Source organism: Microchirus variegatus (assembly GCF_963457635.1).
Source record: "Microchirus variegatus genome assembly, chromosome: 16".
Classification (NCBI taxonomy): Eukaryota; Metazoa; Chordata; class Actinopteri; order Pleuronectiformes; family Soleidae; genus Microchirus; species Microchirus variegatus.
The window spans coordinates 13,099,499-13,124,084 of NC_139817.1; the positions used below are offsets into that span (position 1 = coordinate 13,099,499).

Genomic DNA, 24,586 nt, shown 5'->3' on the forward strand with positions numbered 1-24,586 from the left:
GGTAGTGCATTGTTTTGTTCAGGGTTTAGTAGTGGTGACATGTTGCAGTCACAGGTTATGGCGTTTCATGGCTGAAGGTGCGTCACTGCCATGAGAGGTCAGTTGGGTAAACAAAGAGTCAACTTCAGTTTTAGGAGTGTTTGCTCCACAGCAGTGTGGCTATGTCACCATTAGGACATTATGACTGCCATGTTAGGCTGTTTGGGTGGAGTGTAATTGGTTCAGATGAAGGTAGAGTCCATAGTGCTGGTGTCCTGTGCACTGCGGGATCGAGCCTCGAAAAGCTGTTTTATCAACGCCGATTTCTCCTGTTCCAGCTGAGCGATGCGTTCGCTCTTCTCCGTCACCTCCTTTATGAATACAAAAGGAAATCAAGTAAGTATCGCACATGCTCCTGCAGGCTACTGTGATTTCTATCTATCGGGGGGTTTGTTGTTGGCGTCCAACCTGAGTGAGTAGTCGGTTCTGGTCCTTCAGCCTCTGCATGGCTTGAGGAGGAGCTGGAGGCTGGGAGCCCCCTGAGAGTGTTGCCGTCTGAGCACCACTGGGAGGAAATGACTGCTGGGAAAGAGGAACATGTAATACATGTAACACCAACAACCAGATATACTTCATACTTTAATTGTATTGTTCAGAAATCCTGTAAATGATCTATGGAATAAAACCAACTTTCTTTGACTGTTTCACAGGCAGTTTTCCTTGAACACTATTTTGTTTTGTTTAGTGTGGGAACTTTTGTTTTTCCTCCCCCAATGAACTACCACCACACATATAAAACACTGTTAATAAAACAACGATATGGAAGCAACCACTCACCATCCCAGTGCAGGAAATAAGTTCATTAATGCTGTGGTTGACTTCTTGCAGTTTGGGAATGAGAACATTCATGCGACTCTGGTTGGTTTCTGTGAAGAACTCCTAACAGGAGAAAGCATTGAAACTAAATTAATCCAGCAACAAAGTTCAAGGATGACAATGACACACATAGTCAAAAAAAAAGCAGATGGAAGGTAGTATTTGGAAAAACCCAACTCTCCTCAGCTTGCCTCATGTATAGTTTCTATACAACAAACATTACTACATTTCCCAGAATGCCTCTGTGAGAACCTGAAGCGAAGCCAACTAATAAGGCTTTAGAAAGTCAATGGGAGGAAGCTGAATCCAAATCAATCAAATTCTTAATGTTCAATATTGTTTAATTCATTATTATATTTAATTAATACTTTGGGCCATAAAATGTTATAAAATGTTATAAAACGTTGATCAGTGTTTGTCAAACCCGGAAATGACGATGTTCTCTAATGTCTTGTTTTGTCCACTAAGCAAAATGATTCAGTTTTAATGATTTCTTTGTCATGTAGAACAAAGAAACAAAGAAAATATTCACATTTAAGAAGCTTAAACAGTCAGAAATCTTGTTTTTATAATGAAAAAAGCTTCAAACAGATGAATCGATTACCAAAATAGTTGACGATTAATTAAGTAATCGATTAATAGATGAATTGTTTCAGTTCTATTGCCGTTTTTAAATCTAGACTCGTCTTGAACTCACTGTGCAGTGGGAGCTCTGGCCGACCTGCCGCTGTTTCTCTGCAACATTGTGGATTTGGCCCTGGTACCAGTCTCTGGCCCGCTCCACCACCTCCAGGCCTGCCAGCAGCGTGTCCTTCTCCTGCTCCAGCTCTTTCATTTGCTTCAGCTGTGAGGTGAAAGTTAAAAAGGGGGGTGGTAGGGGAATGAAAAGTGGGGACGGGAATGGAGTGAAATTGTGGGAGGAGAAGAAGAAGAAGAAGAAACATTTCTATCAAGAACAGACAACACTGGATTCCACAGAGAGACACGACAGGGAGAGTGTTCCGATTTCTATTAAGAGTAAATCTAATCATTGATACTCTGCTGCTGCCAGCAGTCTGCGTGGCAGACAGGCTCACATGTTTTCATGGGGGCATCTGCAGCAAACTCTTTTGTGCTGCTGGAGACAATGGCGCCGTACCAATTGTGCTGCACTCACTCCCATCACGAACAATGTTCAGAGGAGCAATCAGTCCAGCGTCATGGCAACTGCACAGCAACCTAAGAATGGGGTAAACGGAGGTCCCACTTCAACTATGGCCGCCCTAGTGTGTCTGTGTCTGCGTGAGTTGTGCTGACCATGCTGTCTATGTGACACACTGCTACAGTGCAGGCCTCATTGCTGGCATTCAGCCACCTGGTGTGTCATCCTTCTTTCCACCCATCACTCCATCCCTACGTCCTGCATGTAGCTCAGAGCACACCAGTGTTTGTCGCTCATAACCCAGGATACAAACTATCTAGATGACAACAACATTAAAACTAAATTTAACTCCTGTTACGCAAAAGCCTGATGAGAGAGAGAGCAAACAGGCAGAGTGAGAGAAGAGGCTTTTAGAGGAGGGGGGGTTCAGGGGTCCATGTCTAGAATGAAGCATGACCCAATGTCAGGCTGCATGAAAACCTGCTGTGTAAGAAAAAAAAAAAAAAAAAAGGGAAAGAAAGTAAACAGAGACAGGCAGAGGAGCAGCAAATGGCTGAAAGGTTATGGAAAAGTCTGAGCGTGTCTGTTTGCCTGCGCTCTGTTAGCTGAATATGTGCAGCGACACATGGACAATAACATGACGCCCACAGCACAATCTGTTTAACAAGAAAAAACACAAAGAACAACACGACAAGCCTTTCAAATGTATATATACACAAAGCCCAACAATACAACAGCAGGTGAGAGGCAACAACACTACAGGACAGTTTTTAGGCTGCAAACAATAAGAAATGCCAAGGTGATGTGTTGGAATTGGCAATTTTTCTACAATAAAAATGACGAGAAAGAAATGTAATTTAGCATTATAATAAGAAGCAGTAAATTAAAACTAAGAAAAGTTTGGATTTTTTGACAACACACACATTTTTTATATTTTCCAGTTTTATGAAAAATACCCATCAAATCTTCATACTAATAACTAACAGGCTAACAAACAGTTCAAGTTCACCCAGTATGCAGTTACTCAACTTACAGTTATAAAACACAAACATGTAGCAAATTCCAACTCTTGTTTGACACATGAGCGAAACACTGTTCTTGATTAAGTTTTGCCAATCAAATCTCATTCCAGCACAAGTCCACACCCTGCAACTCAACAAATATGTCGTTAACACAGACAGATTAAACCCTGATCATCACACACACACACACACTGACATTCCCAGCTTCAAATCCTGAAAGTCACTCACGACAGCAGCGTCTTCCAAGACCATATTTGTCTCTCAACTTCTCCCCCTCTCGTCCTACTCACCCAGAGGAAAAAGTGCAGGGCCTTGCTGCTGTAAAGACTACTGCTGAGTGGGATGAAGACAGTGGTGTAGGCTGCCCACACAGCTGTCCAGGCTGCTCCGGGCCGACCAAACGAATCCTCTACTTCTACTCGGCCCTGGGGCCCGACCCGGCTCACTACCATCGGGGCAGCAGTGGGCCTAGTTGGCCTGGGCAGTGGGAGGGACAGAGGGAAGGGGGGAGGAGGACAGAGGCAGGGAGGGTGGGAGAAGGAGGGGAGTCGGTCAATGAGCCTGCTCTGACACAGAGGCCAAGGGGAAAAGAAAGACGTGACGGCGACACAAGCGGGGAGAGGAGGCTGCGCTGGAGAGAATGAGATATGGTGAGGCAGAGGAAGAGACAGAGAGTGAGAGGAAGCATGGGCTCAGGGCTGGAGGTGGGAGGGGCAGAGTGAGGGGGAAGAAAGGGGTAATACAGGGATGGGAGGGACGTGAGGGGGCCAACTAAAAACAAATGGAAGCCTCCACTGAAAAGGGTTTTCCCAGTTCTTTATTAACTGTATACAGTATTATTTCCGAATGTCCATTGCTTCATGGTCTGCAGTGTGCCTTTAAATCATACAAACAATCATCAATATCTGTCAACGCCAATGTTTTAGCACTGCTTTCACCCAAATTAACACAACTAAAAAGAAAAACTAAGCTAAAAGTTACTTGGTGAGCTCAAGTCAAGTCACTCCTTTCCACGGAGTTACAGAATGTCTAAAACGAATGACTATTTCCATCAGTGATCAACCTGTCACTCCAAGAAAAGGCACAGCACAATATCTGGTGGCGTGAAAATCCAGGGACACCTTGTCCAGCAACAATCCACAAGTCAGTGTGGTTCAAACTAAAGCCCAATTTATACTCCTGCGTAAAGGGTTAGGGTTATGGAGACCCCTCTACGTCGCCGGAGAGCCTGTCAGAGAGCCTCTCCGTCGTCTCTGGCTGCACGAAATATATTTTAAGTGCCTGCCACTCCGTCAAGGGACAACAGAGACGGCAAGGGCTGCGATTGGTCCTCAGGACAGGCCGAGATAACACTGCTCTGTGCCCGCCACAGTGCGCACACCGAGCATCCACAGAGGCAGAGCTGATCAACGCCAACAACGTCGCTGCCAAACTATAAATACGTCATTCACCACATGTTTAGACTCTAAATGGCTAATTTCTTGCCTCAAATGATCTTAAAACTGCGTTCCGGGACAGAAAAAATGTTATTTCAGGTTAGAAACGGCCACTGTTTCAATGTTATTCAGCTGCAACAACCACAACAGTCTTTCTCTCTCCGACGCTATTGGTCACTGTAAACAAAAAAACCTTGCATAGCGACCCCTACTGATAGGGCTGGAAATTGCAGTGCATATCCGGCACCACGACGGAAAACTATGAAGGCTTGAGGGGTCTCCGTGGTTACGCAGTCAGATAACGCATTACGCAGTCAGAGAAGTAAAATGTGGCCTTAAGACTGAAAAAGCAGCAAATCCAAAGAAGCAGATCTATTAACAGTCTCGGCTCTACGAGTTGTATGTCCTGGGTTTTTATGCATTTGTGATTTTATTTTTTACCGTTTTCATTTGGGGAAACACTTTGAGCTAAAGCTTGTATATACAAGCTTTAGCTTGTGCTATATACAATTATATATTATTTTTTACCATGATACAATTGAAAGAAAAGCAATTCCACAATAATATACTGTAGTTTATACAACCAACAATCCAAAGGCAAAGTTTCGCTTCATCACTGATTAGATTTGAAGGAACTGAACACTACTGTGTGTCTACTTGTGTTTGTTTTCTCATTAGAATCTTTTCTGGCATAAACACCTTGAATCTGTCAGGACCAGTAGTCCTCATGGAGAAACCAAAACCAGTTCTTAATGAGACAGAACCTCATTTCTGAGGACCTGGTTAATTCAAGGCTACAATTTGAATTCTAAGTAGGTTGAGTTAAGGCAAGGCTTTGTTTGGGCTGTCTAAGTGGATGCAAGTCAATGCTGTGTCCTCAGAAGAATAGCTGTGCAAACCTGTATGCGTGTATGCGGGATACCAACCATTCCGTAATCCACTCCGTTGGATATGGTATGCCGCCTCTGCTCTTCCCGACTCCGCCCATGTCTCCTGGATCCGCCAGTAAACCCAGTTGCAGATTCGCTCTGAGATCTTGGTAAACCTGATTTTGCAACACCTGAGGAGAAACAAAGACGTTTTAAATCTATGTCGACACAACACTGCAGTCTGGAATTACTCACTGTAATCTCTGCATGTTTGCTTACTGCCTGTTGAACACGACTGGAATAACAGCGTAGGGATTAGACACAATCATTCATGGAATTATGACAGTTTAACTTGTTCAAACATGCATCTTGGAACATATCACACAGTGTAAATCATTGAAATATTAATCATCAATCATCATCATTAGTCTCCTCCCTAACACTTTAACAGTTACAGAGAAAACAATGTTTAAAACGACTTAAAAGACAGTGGCACTGTCAAAATTGGTCAAAATTTCAAAAACATTTAAAAAATAAAATAAAATGTAAAGTTGAGCTGAAATGTATTTGTGTTAACACCGTTTGCCACAGGAGGGAGCTGTACTCTAGAAGACACATACTGAACTCCAATGCAGTGATCACAGATGACATATAGACATAGCTTTGTTAAACCTGCTCTCCTTCTTTCTTTTCGCATGCACATATAATTATGGTCCCTTGTTCAAATTAATTGGAGGATGAGGAAATGTGCGAGACACCCGGTGATGAAACGCAATGTGGAAATAATGTCTTAAAGACACATTAGCTATCTTGATATTGTTGTAATCAGAAAATAGACAGACATAAGAAAAATGCTTTTATTGGCTTCTGCTGATCACAACGGGGGTGATTCTTTAAACCAGTGCTTCTCAATTGTTTTCTGTTATACCCCCCTTAGGATGAAGGAAACATTTCGAGCCACCCCTGGCATCGCACAACACCCCCCAAACTATTTAAGAGGGACTACTTTAAACTAATGTTAACATCTTTATCTCCTTTAGCTCCATTATTACCTTTTACAAGAAAAAAAACCAATCAATATCCTGTCAGAGAACACTCTCCATCTGTTGATGAAAACCATGTGAAATACTGAAGTTAGCGAACAATAGTGATGGATCCTGTGGTGCGGTTGTTGTGTCAGCTGTCATGTCCAAGAATGAACTGTGAAACCAAACTCTGACATCATGTCCAATTCTTCCAGTGGAGCTTGTATATTTCCATGTGTCCCTTAGCTGTCCATTCAGAGTGAAAACTTGAAAAAAATTGTGGTGATGTCCAGGGTGCTTTAATTCAGTGATCTGAGCTCTGGCCTTTCTGCTGTAATCTGGCCTAATACAGCAGGGTTTGGGCTGCATGTGAGAGATTACAGCATGGACACTGTCTGTATCTCTGAACCACGTGAACTAAATGTACAGCCACCTTAAAATGACGCCAAAATGGAACAACTGGGATGAGCATTACAAAATGATGGACTCATTCATAGATTTTGGGATGTGTCTGCAGAGATTCGCTTCCATTTAGCCATGAGATCTTTAGTGAGGTTGTTGACCACTGGCGCTGCGTGATGAATGGTTTTGAATTATTTCACACTAAATTGAGAAAATCCTTAAATACTTCACATTGTGCACAGTCATGTTAGGGGGCTGTAAACAAGCAATCTTTGAAGATTATTTTCATAATCGATTAATCTGTCAATTATTTTATAACGAATTCATAGATTATCCAAATAGTTGACAATTAATTTAGTAATTTGCAAACCACAAACTGCTTCAAACCAAAAGGCACAGAAAAATATGAGAACTTCTCCTTTTGTCTTTCAACTCTGTATTTATCCATCTATCTCTTCATCTCTCCAACTGTGTGAAAACACAACAGTGTCCTCAATGCAAGCGACACGAGCAGTGAAAGCCCAGAGGGCTCAACAGAGAAGCACTGCTCTCATAGCTCCAGACAGGCCTGAATCTATAAAGATCACGCAAACTCAGAACAACTGTAGTGTGTGTGTGTGTGTGTGTGTGTGTGTGTGTGTGTGTGTGTGTGTGTGTGTGTGTGTGTGTGTGTGTGTGTGTGTGTGTGTGTGTGTGTGTGTGTGAAAAAGAGAAGCAAAGCAAGAGAGAGAGACAGAGCAGAACTGCTGTGTGATTATGGGGTCTCTGCAACGACACCTCCAACCGACCTCTGATACGCAGGTAATAAGTGAACAAATGAACTTAATGCTGGCCAGTGCCTGTTTCCCACTCAGTGCTCCGTGGCCAAGACAACTCTGTCCTTACCCCACAAGCCAGATCATCAAGGTGGATAAATCTCTGAAGGAATTTCTGACATGAACTCTGACCTGACCTGGTGTTAACAACACCAATTATTTATCTGGACACCCATGGAGCAGAGGGCCTGAAACAGGCCTGTTTAAGATAACATGACATTATAGTGACCTGAGAAGTGCAAATTGTTCTTTATTTGTTTGTTCAATAGTTTTATGCCAATTCAAACCAAATCATAATCACTATAACTGTCAGAAAGGTCGCATGTGCAAGTTTTCTCCGTGTCATTCAGGCCAAGTGAACATGTTAACTAATAAAGTGTAATATATAATAATAAACTGTAAAGAAATAACAAAACACAATGCAAACACTGTGCACTTGTGTGTGTGCCACATAAATCACAGCATCCAACTTAATTAGAATACAAATCTGAGGAACATGGTGGACCAAATTCACACGAATTCAACTTCAAACATTTTTAAGACTCACATATAAATGAAATAATAGATGGTACAATATACCTGCCATTGCTTTCTAAATACAGGAAATGTTAATTTACAGGGTATGAGCTACAGTTACATTCAATTTAGACAAATAACAAACTGATTCGGGGTTGTTGTCTGAAGAAATGCATTGTTCAATTTTACATTTAAGGAGGAAAATAAAATGGCAATTGTCAATACATTCGAATCACAATACTTGTAGAATTGCAAAACATATCGAAATCATGACAAAAACATACTGTCCAAGCCCTTTAAATGTGTAGAAAATGTTTTCTACCACCGAGGAATCTAAACTATTTAAACATGGTTTTCTCATACTTTGTTTTCACGCTTACCTGGAGCTTGGTTCGGCGGTGACTCCAGATCAAGCGACTCAGAGGACCTGACCCGGCCCTGCTGAGGCTGTGTCGGTTTAGTAGCATGGTTCTGGTCACTTCTGAAACATCCTCCCTCTGGAGCCAAGGGAATCCGCTCCAAACTCCGTCCGGACCTCTCAAAGCCCGCGCTGTTGAACCTCGCAGGTCCACATGCGGGGAACCCGGGCCCCTCCTCCGGCCTGACCCGGCTCTGAAGTGAAGAAGCCCGGTTATGCTGCTGCTGCTGCTGCTGGGTGTTGGAAACATTACTCGGACCCAAGGGACGGACTTTGAGCTCAACCCGGGTCCCGCCACCACACGCAGACAGCGGTGCGGGTTTCTGTTGCGGGTTCTCAGCAGCCTGTGCTTTGAAGTGGCAGTTGTTCTCCGGGTTGAGCATGGAGTACCGCAGGCCCGCAACAAACCGCTCAAAGGTGAGGCAGCCATGCGGCGGGGTGACCCTCCTGAGGCAGCCCAGCACCCCGCCGGGTAGGTCCCGGGTGTCTGCGCCCTGCCAGCGGCTCTCAATCTCCGAAATGTGCACATAGCCTCGTCCAGCGTCATCCAAAATGTCAAAGAGTGTCCTCAGACTGTGGAGAAATGCTTTGGGCAGGCCATGTGTCGAGTACTCCGTCCCCTTTGGCTGCATTTTAGCACTTTTAAAGCTCTCCGTTTTGCCGTGAAAGGCTTCTTTTCTCGTCCCAACTCTGCCGTAAATCACCGCCGTCCCGTTCAGTTTGCACGCGCGGTCCGTCGCTAGCAAAGCCATGGAGGAACCGAACCAATCAATCAATCAAAACACGAGAACACAAGTAGGTTAACTTTATGTAAAGGTAAATATGAGCGTGTACAGTAATAGTAAGTGAGTAAGTAAGAGTTCCCCGCAGTCCAGAAAGGAAAAACACATCTAAAAACCTGATTTTTAAACTGTCTAACTTTATCAGTTTGGGGAATCTACCTCTCACACACGTCCCAGCTCTCTCTCTCCCTGCTGCTGCTGCTACTTTTCCACTTTTCCTTCTTCTGCCGAGGACCGCCCTTCAAACGGCTGTGCGCGAGAGTCCCGGAAGCAGCCATTGGCCGCGGTGTGCACGAGCTCAGCGCTGATTGGCGGAGAGTTGAGGTAGAGTCCAGTTTGAGTTGTGCTTTTGTTATGACTGACGCTGCTCAGAGACGTTAATATTCATAAAGACGTGGACATTTCAATGCACAGCACCACCTCCTCCCTTAATGAGAAAAGGCTGCATTAACTATCACCTTACAGGCTCCGCTTACTGACACACACGATCCCTTTGTTTCACCTCAACTTTTTGACTGTGTGATGAAAGGGAAAAAGGCCAAGAAGTCTGAAAGTTTATACTCAAACAAAACACAGTTTGCCTAAAGCAAGGGTCTGCAACCTGTGGCTCTTGAAACATGTGAAGCCATTCCTGACACTTAAATGCAGTCACGTGTACGTGAAAGTCCCATCCATGTTTGGATCCACAAACCCAGGCGGGTTTTCTCTATCATGAACTACATACAAACCAAATATTGCTTCATTTCAATTTCATTCATTGATTTGGGACAAACAATGGAGGCACATAATTCTGTGTTTTATTTGATTTTTTCTCCACTTCATAAGAAGTTGGGTATAAACAGCAACTTCATTCAGTCGAATCAGTTTTGCAACTCCACATTCATTTTATTTGGTTGGAGAGGGGACAAAAAATGGCTCTTTTCATCCTAAAGCATTGGTTCTCAAAGTGCGGCTCACGAGCCAATGGTGGCCCGCAGAAACATTTCTGGCGGCCCGCAATGAATTACAGTTGATAGTTTTAATCCAGGAGCTACTAAGCTTGTTAAATGTTTATTGGACAATAAACACCAATAATTGTAAACTGTAGAACTGCAATCTGGTCATTAAAATTATTATAAATGGGATTTCTTTCTGTTTTTTCCCAGTTTGTTTTCCTTTGGCGACCCTCAGTCCAATGTTGGGTTCCTAAATTGGCCCTCAGGTATCAAAACTTTGAGAACTCCTGTCCTAAAGGTTGCAGACCCCTGGCCTAAAATATAAAGCAACAACATAACAAAATTAGGCTGCAATGACCATTTTAACATATGTATTATACATATACTGAAATAATCTTTTAAGATAATGTTCTGTGGTAAACATTTTGTGCCTCAAATTTCATGCATTTTAAGATAATTATTGAATTTGTCACACTTTTCAAAATAGCCCTGACCTGTGTTCCTGACCCTTCTCTCTGAACTCACACCCTGCTCACAATTCAAATCCAACCCCACACGCTCTGTCAAAACAAATTGCAGCCATTTCTCACACATCAGTGACACGTTTTCTGTTTCTCCCTTTTTCGACGATGAGTCACAAAACGAAACTTCCAGTCGCTGCACAGGCCTGTGTTTATCCGTGGCCTGCTCAGACATGAATTCTCTGCCCGTCCCGTCATCATCAGCACCAACGTACGCAGTGATGAATGATGAAGATACTGTCACTCTGTCACAAAGGACTCCCTGTAATTTCCTTGCCTGCATGTTTATCAGTTCCACTGTACAGAGGCTGGAAAAGAGGACACAGAATCAGTGAAATAATCAATCACCAGAGCAAACACATGTCCCCCTCCCTTTAACTGTCACTCACACACCAGTTGTTAACTCATTAATTTAAGGGAAATGATTTTGACTTTGGGCTAGAGAGCAGGCTCAAATGCTCAATGACTAATAATACATGAGAAGAGAAGAGATTGTAGCACAGGCGTGGTTTTGTTTGTTCCACGTGAGTTTGTTATCTGTCTTTTTTTTTAGACTTTGACAGCATTTCAGGCTTGATTGTTATATGAGCAAAGAAAGACTAACTGTGAAGGAGAGGGGAGAAACACACACACACACACAGGTTTGTGCAGCTATTCTTATTAGGACACTGGACTGATTTCCATTCATTTGGACCGACTAAACAAAGCATTACCCCTGACCTTAACCATAACTAGTTGTTAATGTCTAACCACAAATGAAATCTAATTCTCTTAGGTTTAACTTAGGTTCTGCCTCATTAGAACCAGGTTTTGGTTGAGGACTACTGCTCCTCAATGGTGTTTATGTCAGAAAAGAGGTAACAAAATCACACATTTGTGCAGCATTTGAAACGAGGACCCTTATAGGGTAACACTTAATAATAAGTACACACTACTATCATTAGTTAAGCATTAATAAATATTGAATTCATCATTTATAACGCATTAATTCTCATTGGTATGTAGTTTATAAACAGTTCTAAATGTTTTACTCATGTGCTGAAGTGTTAGCATGTACTGAGCGACTGCTGGACACAGAGAGGTGAGAGAGCAGTCTCTTGTAAGTCAATCAAAGAGCTGGTTTGTTGGAGGTGGATGCTGATTGGCTGCTTGAGTACAGCAGCAATTTGGACACTGTTCCTCAGCTGATGGGATGAGTAAAACATTCATAACTGTGTTTATAAACGACATACTAATGAGTATTCATGTGTTATAATGATGAATTCAATGTTTGTTAATGCTTAACTAATGCTAATAGTGTGTACTTATTATAAAGTGTTACCCTAAAACCAGGTCTTAACACCAAAAAAAGCCCTTTAAAGATGTGAGGACCAGCCAACATGTGCTCACTTTCCCAAAATGTCCTCACTGTGTGGTGTATACAATTTTTGGTCCTAGCAAATACAAGAACACACACAGTCCAGTAACAGCTCAGCTCAGTGTGATCGTTTAAGTAACAGAGTCAGACAAATGCACACTCTCCTGCACCTCTATTCTCTCCTTCTCACGCACATACATTGCCTCTGCAACAACACCCACGCACCATCTCTGTCTGAGATAGGATTTAATAACCACGCCGAGTGGCTGCTAATCATCCCAGCAATGGTCTTGTGTCGTATCACTGGTCATTTTACTTCAGCTCCAGTTCCCAGATATTTCTGTCATGTAAACACACTCAAGACTTTTCTCTCATTTTGTCCCGTTTGCCTCGCTGTTTCCCTCTCGTCTTTCCCTTCAGCTGCATCAATGTGCATGTGACAAAGGATCTGAGAGCTTATTCAATTCACGAAGCCCCTTTTTTTCTCTCCACAGAAAGCGACTTCAGATCCTGCAAATCCCGGAGGTGTTAAATCATTTGAATGAGTCAGGGAGAGGACGAAAGTGAGAGGAAGCAAAAGAGGGGTAAATCACACGACAGAGAAATAGAAAGAAGAAATATATCTTAAACCAACGTCAAATTCGTCTCTTATTCACATTTCCTTTACTGTGAGAATTTCCTTCCCTTTTTCACTCTCCAGTGTGAGCCAGTGAGCTCTAAGAATTCCTTAGACTTGTTCTTTGCCTGGACTTTGGTCAGTTCATTTATTCAAGGTGGTAAAGTACGCTTGAAAGACTCTATTGTTTCAGTGGCCCGCACTGCATGGTGCCGAAGTTATGTTTCTAAAAGCTTATTGTACAAACTAGTTCAGCGTAGTCATATTTATTTATTTTGTGGAAAAGTTTCTGTATATGAGGCACAAAAAGTTTTGCAAGAGCTTTACATATTCATTCAAATAAATGTTGTTTTTTTGTCTTGTCTCTATAAAGCAGAGGATAAAGTGGATGGATGGATAGATGGAAATAAGCATGTACTTACATATTTCTTTTTTTCGTTGGATTATATTTGCTCCACTGAAACCACTGGCAGTCCCATCCAGCAAGCTGGCACAAGAATATGAAATACTGGTAGTTATATAGAAGTGGTATGCATACAGTGGCAGCTATAATCCTATAGCTGAGGCATTGGTGACTGACTCACTGCCTCTTGCCCTGAAAACAGGATAATGATTTTGCAACATAATTAGATTAGGGATGTCCAGCAATGCTGGTAAAATGTCACTCGATCATTTATGTAACACAGCGTTGGTTTGACTTTGTTTTTTGACAAACAGCCGCTACAGTAATACAGATAATTCCTGAACTGTAAATAATTCCTGACCCCTGAGTCTGTGAAATCCAAAAGCACCGCAAACTTAAATCTTAAATGTAAAAAAAAAGAATCTTCAGTGAAGTATATTAAAGGCATAAAAAGTGTAATAAAATCCAGGAGTCTCTTATTTTTATGGTTAGAAATAAACAGTTTATCATCAGCATAGTACATTTTCTGGGAATATTAAATTATATACAGCATACACATGTTTATTTGTGACCATGTTCAGTCCATCACATCGCCATATTTTGTTTCCCCAAGTGTCTTAGATTCTTCTGGTTTTGGCTCTGAAACAAAGACAGAGAAAAGGACATGTTTGGCGAAGTTATTTATCACAACTGAAGAGCGGAGCTGCAGTAGCTACAGTGCATATGTTAGAAAAGGACCTAGGATGAAATATTGATAAATACATGCTGTAAAAGAAATGATGACTGACTTTAATAAATCAACAATTTTGTAATTTTTCCAATATGGTTTAAGTAAAAAGATATTGTACTCACCCTGCTGTGGAGATTTGTCTAGGATTTTTCCTGTTTCCAGGAACAGCCAGAGATCTGAGCATTTCTGACTTTCCCGGCGAGTCACCGCATAACTGCCCACTGAGGACGCAACTGAGAGAGGAGAGAGGAGAATATACAGAGGCTGCAGCATTACCATCCATTATATACTCAGCACAAACACATTTAGTCTTGTTTCACTCCTCACCTACTGAAATGAGCAGGTTTCACTGAAGAGGATAAGGAAGCCTCCTCTGTAATGCCCACTGAAGGGCAAATAAACCAGTCGCTCCTACAAACATAGCAAAACTGTAAAATGTAAGATGGATGGAAAGAAAAGAACTTGTTACAATAACCCAGCAAACTGAAGGTCAACTAGTTTTTGATATACAGTACTATCATTTATTTGGGTACAATGAACAGGTATGTAGTCATAAGTAATTTGTTATATTAAAACATAAAAATAAGAACATGATCTGTTGCATCCAGTGTTATAATATATTATGTGATCTAAAGTATTTACATTCTGCATTGGGTGATATCTAAAGAAGAGAACAGCACCCTCCTGTGGTGAACAAATAACATTCCTCTGTAAATTCACACAGATATTTATAATATAGACACTGGGACATTCAATTTAATACCATTCAATTGAAGATTGGATCAGATCAATGACGGATGTAGAAACACTGGGCCAAAGTGTATAAGATTTGTTTTTTGATTTGTTTTATTGTTGTTGTTTTTTTTATCAAATATGATGTGTTCGTAACTAAATGCCTAATAGTGCTGTGGCAATCATACCACAATAGCTGTTACTTCTACTGTGACTGACTGACTGACTGAGTGAGAATTTGTAAACAAAAAGAAGAAGAAACTTACCAAGGATAAAGGTGCCTGTCCCCTTCATGAAGGCACGACTGACAGGCAGCATAACTCTCCAAACCCTGAAACAAAATTACTACATTCATTTTTACCGCTAAAATATGTTAATGCTGTTTTTTTTGCATACATTACACAGGTGTCGCAGTGTAGGGGAAGGATTAAATCTCAGTGTCCTCTGACATTAAGCGGCTGCATTGATACAAGGGACACAAAATAAGAAGTAAAACACCAAAACTCACCGGACGAACAAAGCGTCGTCCATTCTCCTGATACCGAAATTCACCATTTTGTCGGGGTTTTTTTTGTTAAGCTTAAAGTCTTGAAACAAAGAAATCACATTGTGTCACATGTCACATGTCAGTGGTGTTTATACATCCATGATCACAAAACCAAAACACTGCTGTCGTGAACACCACTTCCGTGTCTCAAACAAGGAAAACACGTCAAGAGAGTGGATCTGTGGTTTGTCCTCAAACAACAGCGACATCTAACAGAATAAAGGAGTACTGCAGGTACTCACGAAAAGAAAGTGAAAGTTTGAGTCTTCTGGTGTTAAAATACACATTAGCCATAACAAGAACATATATATACATATATAAAAAAATAATAGTAATCATACTGTTGATAGTACGGATTCGGGGCCACGTGTAAAAAAAATAAATAAATGAATGAAACTGAGATAAAAGTCAGAATTCAAATTTTCTGAGAATTCTAAGAAAAAAGTCAGCATTCTGAGATTAAAGTCAGTTCTGACTTTTCTCAGAATTCTTACTTTACTCTCATCAAGACTTTTTTTCTCAAAACTCAAAGATTCAACTCTTAAGTTTTGTATTACATTTTGTGACAACATAAATAAATCATACACATACAGTTATACACAAGGACATTTGAAAACAGATTTACGTCGTATTTATTATGTGCCGTATACATCATGTGAGTAAATATAATAAAATGTGCACTCACACAGGGGCTTTAGCACTAAACAATGCCACTTGTTTGTTTTTGTTTTATCACCGTACATATGAATTAATCCATAACTGGCTCCAACAGTAGTGTCAGATGTAAGCTGGGGAATCTGTCTTTGTGTCAGTTCTGCGTAGATTTCAGGCCGACCTCTGTGACCCCTCTGGTGAACTTTGACTCCACGGTCATTTGGCCAGAAGAAGAAGAAGAGACAGCTGGAGAGACGAAATCCAACTACCGCTGAGACACAAGTAACAACACAGAGGCTCAAGTTACCGGACTGAGCAGCTCAACATCTGTTATTTGTTACATGAAGAGACGGATCCATTGATGCATGGGCTTCAGAGATAAAAGAGATGACACCACAGTGTTATAAAGCATGTAAGTCATCATCAGGAGCCTGATAAAGGTCCAGTGTGAGATTTAGGATCAAAACTGAACTGAATATACACCATCTGTACTTGGTATTTCTTGGTCGTTATGATGTAAAGTCTCAAATATCAAAATGATGTTGGGTGCCACACACACACACCAGTTGTGAGACATTTTAACCAATCAAGTTTCAGGATTTTCTAATAACTATAAATGCAAGAGGTATGAATGAATGACATCACAGCAGATTATAATCAAAACTCAAGAAAATCTCATCATCACCAGTGTCATACATAGCCTGATTTTAAGCTTTAAAGCATTTATACACAGTCTTGTATAAAGACCCAACCAGAAAATGACTTAAATTGAAGTCACTTTTTGTAAAAGTCTTAAAGTAAATGACATTTGCTTTACTTAAGTATCAAAAGTCATCTGTTTTCTATTTTTTTTAAAAGTGGCATTTTATACATTGTTATTTCATAAAATATATGATTATACAGCGGCACTGTGTAATTTTCAGGCCTTTTCACGACATAGTGTCCTGTATCTGTGTTTGTTTTGTCATTTTTACGACACACAGCAGTAATGCCCTGTTGGTATTTTTACAATAGCAATATTATTTCAAATTCTATGTTGGCATTTCATGATATCCTAAAGGCTACTGCGGAGTTTGTGTCACTTAAAACATTTTTGTTGCGTATGTGAGCATAGACTATACTTTTCAGTTGATTGAGTGATTTAGTCACCTAATTAAAAACATTTCACTTTCATTTGTTAAAACGTAATAAACGTGACGATTCAGACAAATCGGGCAAAATGTATCTTAATATTATTGTCAGGCTTTGATTAAAATTATGCAGCTGCCCTGTGTGAGTCCAGCTCTCAACAGGTTGGTGATTTCAGTTTCCATCGATGGATATAAGAATATTTTTTGTCAAAGAATCAATTTATATAAGCTAACATTTTAAGATGAATTTAACATGGTTCTAGTTCTCACACCTACACTCACTCAACTCCAAAAATTGAGGTTTCATTTTATTTATTATCATTTTACATTGGAAAAGCAACCGTCAGTTATCCCAAACTGCACTTCCATTCACATATTGTAGCTTTTTATTTCTAGGTGATTAATGCGTATATTCTTACAAAAAAAAAGGAAAAAGAATAGAGTTCAGACACAATCTGTACACTTTGTCCAAATCACGCCCCTCCTGTAAACCCATCTTTGACAAACACGCTAACACGGTAGCCAAGTTTTAGTGCAGTGTTGAAAACCCGTTCACACACATATACAAAAGAAACAATCAACAAGTCGCATGTGCGTGTGTGAATTACATGCAAATAGGGCTGAAACAAGCGATCGATTACAAAATTGTCAATTGATTATCAATTCATGAGTTTGAGTGATTTTTCAGCTTCTGAAACGTGAATATTTTGCCGATAACAAAGAAATCTTTTTGCAGTGTGGACAAAACATGACGTATTCATTTCAAAGGTTTGGGTAACACCGATCAACGTTTTTTTTTTTAACACTTTCTGACATTTTATAGACCAACCGACGACTTGATTAATCGATAACATGAAAGACAGATCGATGAATGTAATCGTTAGTTGCAGCCCTACATGCGTAAAAAGTGTGTGGGCTCCTCAGCGACAGACACAAGAGGACATGTCAAAGAAGGTGATCACCGAGTAATACAAGGAAGGCAGGCTATTAAAGAAAACCGACTCAATTTCACTGCCGTGTTTTAGAAAAAATAAAGAAGAAGAAGCTGGAAACAGATCTGTCCAGACAACCATCAAACATAATTAAAAAGTACGGGTGTAATTCAAGTTTCACACTCCAAGGCGTCTCTTGTGTGGAAGATTTTAGTGACAATGAAGGTGTGCAGTGTTTACATAGAAAATCTGGAAGGGAAAACAGTGAGAATTCATTCATCCACTCATTTTCATTCAGAATTATACAAGGACAGAAAAAAAACTAAAAAAAAGCACAACAAGTGAGAGAGGTGAAATTAAACCGATGCGACAGCGAGGTGCCACGCTGTCCACCATTCGCCACATCAGCCGTCAGATATCAAACAGGACAAAAAAGCAAGTTTCACAATCAAAGGGTTTTAAATAAATATAGCTCCATTGATAGAATTTTTCTTCAAAAAAATAACCTTAAGAGAAAACACCACGCTCCTACCCCAGCCTCCACACCACAAACCTGCAGATGTGAATTAAAAACAAGAAAGAAAAAAAAAACAGTTAAAAGACAAGCGTGTGTTAAAACCCAGCTGAGGACTGACTGGAGGGATTCACACCAGATCAACCAGTACCAAACCACAGAGGAAGAGCACACTTTGGTAAAGACTATTTCCTCCATGTTGTTTCCATAGAAACTGTTTTCAATTTTTTCCCCCACCATAACAAAACTCTACCAAAGTACCAAATAAACCAGGGACAGCATCTTTAATGATTTAGTGAACTGCAAAAATTGTTCTAATACTTTTGGCATTGAAAGTCTTTGTACTACATCTTAAGTGGCGAAACAGGCTAGATAAAACTGATTCGAAATAATTAATGGGTGAAAAAAAAAATAAAGCCTTTACTTGGCAACTACTTTATTACAGAACAGTGAAAATTTGTAACCCACCAGTTTATGATTAAATATGAAATTTAAAAGTGTGGAATATGGCCCCATAAGAAAAGAACATTAATCTAACCCATTACCCACGTTAACCATTTCAACGTCCTTCAGTACATATTGGCAGAACACTCACATACACACACAAGCACACATATATACACACACACACACGCAGGCGCGCACACACACACACACACAATACTGGTAGTGAGGTTCAATCAGTGAAATCTATCTAATGTGTGTCTTGGCTGGCTGCGTAGTGAGGACGACAGACAGTGAGGCGGCGTGGGTGCTGATGACCATGAAGACGGCAGCCATGCACACCAGCGAGGTCAGAGAGGGAGCAATACAGTGAAAAGGTCCATGTCCAATTGTACCAGCTCAACGACTGGTACTGTAGCCCCTGGGTCCCCCTCCCCCTCCCCCGATATCGTACATCGTCACCGCACCCAGCAGCCCCGGTGAAGGAACACAAGTGGATGACGACAAACTGTCCCATGTTCAAACTGTGGTCCAGAGCAGCATGTCCAGTCTGTCAACAAGACGACCCCCACCCTCCCCTCCCCCACATACAAAACCATAGCAGCAGGTAGATCTCAAGGGTCTGCCTCCTCGAGAAAAAAAACACAAAAAAAAACAAAATAATAATAATTATAATAATAATAATAATACACTTTCCCCGTCATCCAAATGAAAAGCAAGCTATGGAGAACTACCAGTTCTGGGAAGTGGCAGATGTCTTTTTGCTGAATTCTCCCTCCTCCGTCTTCTTTAACACCCCACCGAATCCAATAAATCAAGAAACATTGTCCACTGTCGTTAGTCTCTTCTCAGCAAATTTTCCCCCCATTTTGCACTTCATACCCCTCCATACTCCTTCCATCCTCTCCCAGGCGAGGATGAAGGCGGATCATCGTTCGGGCTCCGACTCCAGGGCCAGCACTCGCTTGCGCTCGCGGCACTGCTTCTTGTGGGCGGGCCAGTCCCTCTGCTGGCACTGGGAGCCACAGTAACGCGCCACCTGACAGCGACCGCAGATGTTGAACTCCCGCAGCTGTGGAAAGATGAGGAGCAATGTCGCTGTTGGTGATGACAGTTCACTGCGCACCTTGGCAAGAATGTCCTTCTGAGAGGGCATGACTTTTGTTTAAACCTAAAGTAACGCTTTGATTTATTATTTTCTGCACTAGATAATAAAAAACAAGGAGCATGGCCAAATGTTTAACAACTACACTCTAATGCAAAGATGAGAGGTTAACAATGATTACACTTTAATTGGCAAAGAACAATCAAATTAGATTGCAGCCATGGCAATTTGGGGTAACACTTTATATGAAGTACACACTATTAGCATTAGTGAAGCATGAATTAATATTGAATTCATCATTTATAACACATGAATACTCATTATTCTCATACTCATACATGTGCTGAAGTGTTAGCATGTACTGAGTGACTGCTGGACACAGAGAGGTGAGAGAGCAGTCCCTTGTAAGTCGATCAAAGAGCTGGTTTGTTGGAGGTGGATGCTGATTGGCTGCTTAAGTACAGCAGCTATTTGGACATTGTTCCTCAGCTGATGAGTAAAACATTTATAACTGTGTTCATAAACTACATTCTAATGAGTATCCATGCATTATAAATGACAAATTCAATATAAACCCTAGTCACAGCTTAACTCAAGTAAATGAGAAGCCTTTGTTTATTATACAGCACAATTTCTTTAATAAGAAAAACAACAGTCAGAGAACATACCCTCCTCTCAATGAGTGAACAGGGAGGATAATGACACTCGTAGTAGGTACAGGAGCACTCCTCTTCCTCCACCAGCTCCCCGTTAGCGTTGTAGTAGCGCGTGCGGCTTAGCTCCAGATACTGCTCCTCCACCGGGTCAGCCGGCACCTGCTGGATGGCCAGCCAGTAGAGGGACTGCTCTCTGGATACACGAGAAGAAGAAATATTACATCGACGTGTACAGTACATGTTTGACTTTTGAGTCCCACTTCTCTGTTCTTTTAATAACTTCTAATTTGTATTTCTCAGCAAACGCACAGTGCACTCTTTTCCTCAGGCACATGCCAACTTAGGGCTCACTCCATTGACAAACTTAATGGTTCTTACCTTTGCTTGCTAGAAATCTCCTCTGGCTTGGGGCTCCAGCCCACTGGCACCAGTCGTAGGTTGTCTAGCCTGTTGTCCACCGTCACAGAGTTGATGTGAATGACTTGAAAACTGGGTGCAATGCCTCCTCTGTGTTTCTCCCTGTTTCATAACATGCATCCAGATTAGAAGTGCTACCACTTATAAAATGACTTAAGTCAGTTTAAACACTTTAACAATGGCGTGATTGGCTAGCAAGACCACAGTGCCATCCAATGCAACACATCATACACACTTCAAAACTGCACAAACTTCTTCGCACGAGTCAACTGCAGAATTCTACACTTTCTCATTAAAAAATATCAGCAGCTCATTTTAAAAGCGGTACAATATGATACTGGAGTGAAACATCAACATTCACTCAATTCGACTCGACAAATCGTGGAGATTTATTTTTGAGGAATCAATGTATTATGAGGCTCTACACTAAGTAAATAGGTTATTGAGGGATCATAATATGGGTCTATCATGACCCGTAGGTCCCATTAAGTACAACTCCACAAAAGGATCCTTCCCCGCACAGAATCAAGTGCAGATACTCCAACAGAAAAAAACATGTTTGATCACAAACAAATCACTTACCAAAGCAACTCATGCAGCGGCCTCCCTGCCCAGCGGCCTTTACCAATGTCAAAAGCATAGGCGAAGATCTTAGCTCCGTTACCATCGGCATCGACCTCCATGCGTGCCTGGAATTTGAAAACAATGCAATGGTTTTAATATATGAACAATCAGCAAAGCAATGACAACCATAACTCACTGATGAACGAAGTTACCTCAAAGGCATAGTTTTCCACCAGTGGTATGTCCTGCTCATCAATTAGAGTGTATTTTGTCTGAAATCGAAAAAGCAAATTCACAAACTCAAATCACTGACATTTACTGGTGCAACAATGTTATGCAACAAACACAAAACTTTATCAGAAATATGAACCTGAAAAGGCCAATAAGAGCCTGACTATATAAACTCAAATACCATAATACTATGGGCCACATTTGTCTTCTCATCAATGATCTCAGCTTCTGACATTAAGAAAATAGGTGAGTAGACTGAAATGTTGAGATGATTCAAACCTTAATTCAAGGTTAATTAGCAATTTCACCATGAAATAAGTACCGTAAAGTGGACTTCTTTGAGCATAACAGATGTATATCAAATATTAAAATTTAAAAAAGCAGCATCTAATGTCAACCATTATAGAGCTACACGAGCATCGTCGGTGGGTGTGACACTGTCGCCCCATGCTTCCACGAGAAGTGAAACGGTTGTTGTACACAAACATGCAATGTGAAGCTTCCCATCTCTAGTCTCGGACAATAATGTGGATTTTTAAACGCCAGCGTGGAAAGGATACGCGTGATAGCCGAGTGGAATACAGTCACTCAGCAGGTGGGCGAACTGAACTGTCTGCACCGTTTATCCGGAGCGTGAGAGTCTTGTGACACCAGCAGCCAGGAGCGTTTCTTTATCCACATTAATCGACAGCTCCGTGGCGGAATCACAATAAACCACAACATCCTAATAATAAATTAATAATAATACTTATTTGCGTGCACAGCTGTGGGTCAAACTGTGCTGTTTTGCCGCTGCTTTGTCACGTTGCACAAAAATAATCCGTTTATACACAGTTACATGCCGACGGCTTCCTCATGAGCGGACCGTGTAATCCAAACAGCAGCTAGCGTGGCACTGCTAGCTCAGCCCCCGACAGCTAACGGGAGCCGTTGTTGACAAGAAGCCACGAGCCCTCTGTGTTTGAACAACACCCGACACCGACAACGACAGAGAAGTCACTGCGAGGCTTCACTTTATGGCGATATTTCAACGTTTAATGGTGGCTCACAGCTAGCAAATCCTGCTAGATGCTAAGTTTGCGTTAGCTTCTCCGCGAGCCTGTGTGGCAGTAGATGAACAGAAAACCAGTATGGCTCGGCAGAGTCGGCTTTCGTAATTCGCTCAAATTACAGCTAAAATGGGCAAAGCTGCGATAGTGCCACCGGTTAATGCGTGCCAACCGGTTGCTGAGTAGACTAACGGCTGGTCAACGTCTCTACTAATGTTTTTCCAGCGCATTCTGTGATCCCGCGGGCCCTCCCCCGGCCGCACATGGCAGCCCTGGAATCAAACTCACCTTCCCGGCCACACGGCCAAGCCGTACGATCCCGAGCTTAAAATCCGACATCAGGAGGATGGAAGGTGACGGACGGGCGGCACGGGATCCAACCTGAGCGTTGGTGTGGTGTAGAACTCGCCGGGGCGGCCCCTTATTCCCCGATACCAGCTTGGGTTCACTGGTTGGGTGATCGGGATGACTCCGAGCGGCAGCCCAGCCTCGGTGACACACACATACACCGCTGCTGCTGCTGCTGGCGCAGAACAGAGCGGGCTGCTGGGGGTGGGGTCACATGAGCCGCTCACCTCACTGTCCAATCACAATGCACGTTCTCTTTTCCTAGACGGTGGACGCAGGATCACGCTGTCCAATAGAAAACGAGTATCTCTGTTACACTCGCTACGTCATCACACTCTCGTGACTATTTCCATCCATGTTCCCGCGAAATGTTTGAGGCTTCGTCGCTCTTTAATAAAAATGTTAACCGGTGTGTTTGACGTCACGGTTATTGACGTTTATCATAAAAATACGCTTGATGCAGACTATTGCCTACGCCATGCATCGAAATCTGATATACTGCATTACACTGATGTACATAAATACATAATAATAAATAAAGGTGTTTACAAAATGTATGCTGTCTAATCTTTTGTTGTTGATGTGTCTTAGCTACGTTTTAAGCTTAATGCTTAAATAACAGATAAAGGTTTTAATCAGATTGCATTTGAATGTACAAGTTCTTTTTACATATATATCTTTTTAAGCATTCTTAATGTTAATATTAATTTGTCCTGGGTTTGTACTGCAATCCCATCATATTATATTCATTTGTGAATGTACAATGTGTCATCATTGATATTACTACCTGTGAAGGTAATAGCTATTGTCTTAGGATAAAGCAGTAGATAATGGATGGACGGACGGATGGATGGGTTTTGTGATAGTTTGCAAAAAAATTCTGCCGTTTTAAAATTTTAAACAAGTAAAAGCACACATGGAGTGTGTGGAGTATGCAGTCTAGACTTTGTCCACAACAGTTTTGCATGATCAGCACCTGTGACATTGCTTGGAATACAAAAGTCATTTCATGATATAAACCACTTGTTTTACCACAGTGTGTGTCAAATGTCTGTTTGTACGTTCATCAGTCTAAATTACCTCCAGAACCTTGTTTTTTTTTTTTTTTTATCACGTGGTCACCTTCAGGACATCATCTTTGGAAGCTGATTTGAAATCCCATCACGTCACATGATGGTCCAGTCAGTAAAGTCCAAGAGCACCCTCTGCTGATCAGGAGTAGTATTACATCGAAAACCATTTTAAATTGAAGAGAGCGAAAAACAGAAAAGAGATTAGGAAGATCATCTTGAGTTCACATTTCTAAATCAATGATGTTGCCAGTTACATTCTGACTATAAAAGTAGGGACTTGGGACACAATTAATAAGGAATGAATGGTAAGCATTTCAGTTTGTCCAGCTGCAATAACAGCTTTGTTT

General features: G+C 41.4%; 3 protein-coding genes across 3 annotated transcripts; all 3 read right to left on the reverse strand.

Annotated features, from left to right (window-relative positions):
• Positions 1–221: 221 nt before the first annotated feature.
• On the reverse strand, positions 222–9,251 carry sapcd2 (suppressor APC domain containing 2; the record flags this gene model as incomplete). The annotated part of the gene is made up of 6 exons (XM_083903231.1): positions 222–350; positions 448–561; positions 817–918; positions 1,553–1,699; positions 5,381–5,514; positions 8,462–9,251. 6 exons carry the CDS (start codon positions 9,249–9,251, stop codon positions 222–224), a joined length of 1,416 nt encoding a protein of 471 aa, XP_083759357.1.
• Positions 9,252–13,637: 4,386 nt separating this feature from the next.
• Positions 13,638–15,222, reverse strand: tmem141 (transmembrane protein 141). The gene is given in 6 exon segments (XM_083903294.1): positions 13,638–13,752; positions 13,966–14,076; positions 14,171–14,189; positions 14,193–14,254; positions 14,842–14,906; positions 15,084–15,222. Coding segments are annotated over 6 exon segments (366 nt in total). The 5' UTR covers positions 15,131–15,222; the 3' UTR covers positions 13,638–13,690.
• Positions 15,223–19,499: 4,277 nt separating this feature from the next.
• zmynd19 (zinc finger, MYND-type containing 19) lies at positions 19,500–23,269 on the reverse strand. Its single transcript, XM_083902966.1, has 6 exons — positions 23,107–23,269; positions 21,751–21,810; positions 21,557–21,663; positions 20,936–21,076; positions 20,570–20,750; positions 19,500–19,868 (listed from the first exon to the last, which is right to left on the reverse strand). Exons 1-6 carry the CDS (start codon positions 23,155–23,157, stop codon positions 19,725–19,727), a joined length of 684 nt encoding a protein of 227 aa, XP_083759092.1. The 5' UTR covers positions 23,158–23,269; the 3' UTR covers positions 19,500–19,724.
• Between the last annotated feature and the right edge of the window lie 1,317 nt (positions 23,270–24,586).

Excerpts from the sequence above, each read along its gene's own strand:
- zmynd19 (XM_083902966.1), bottom strand. The coding sequence starts at position 23,157 with ATGTCGGATTTTAAGCTCGGGATCGTACGGCTTGGCCGTGTGGCCGGG. Across the intron at positions 21,664-21,750 it reads TGGAAAACTATGCCTTTGAG|GCACGCATGGAGGTCGATGC; the intron begins GTAACTTCGTTC and ends TTCAAATTCCAG. Across the intron at positions 19,869-20,569 it reads GTTCACTCATTGAGAGGAGG|CTGCGGGAGTTCAACATCTG; the intron begins GTATGTTCTCTG and ends ATCTTTCCACAG.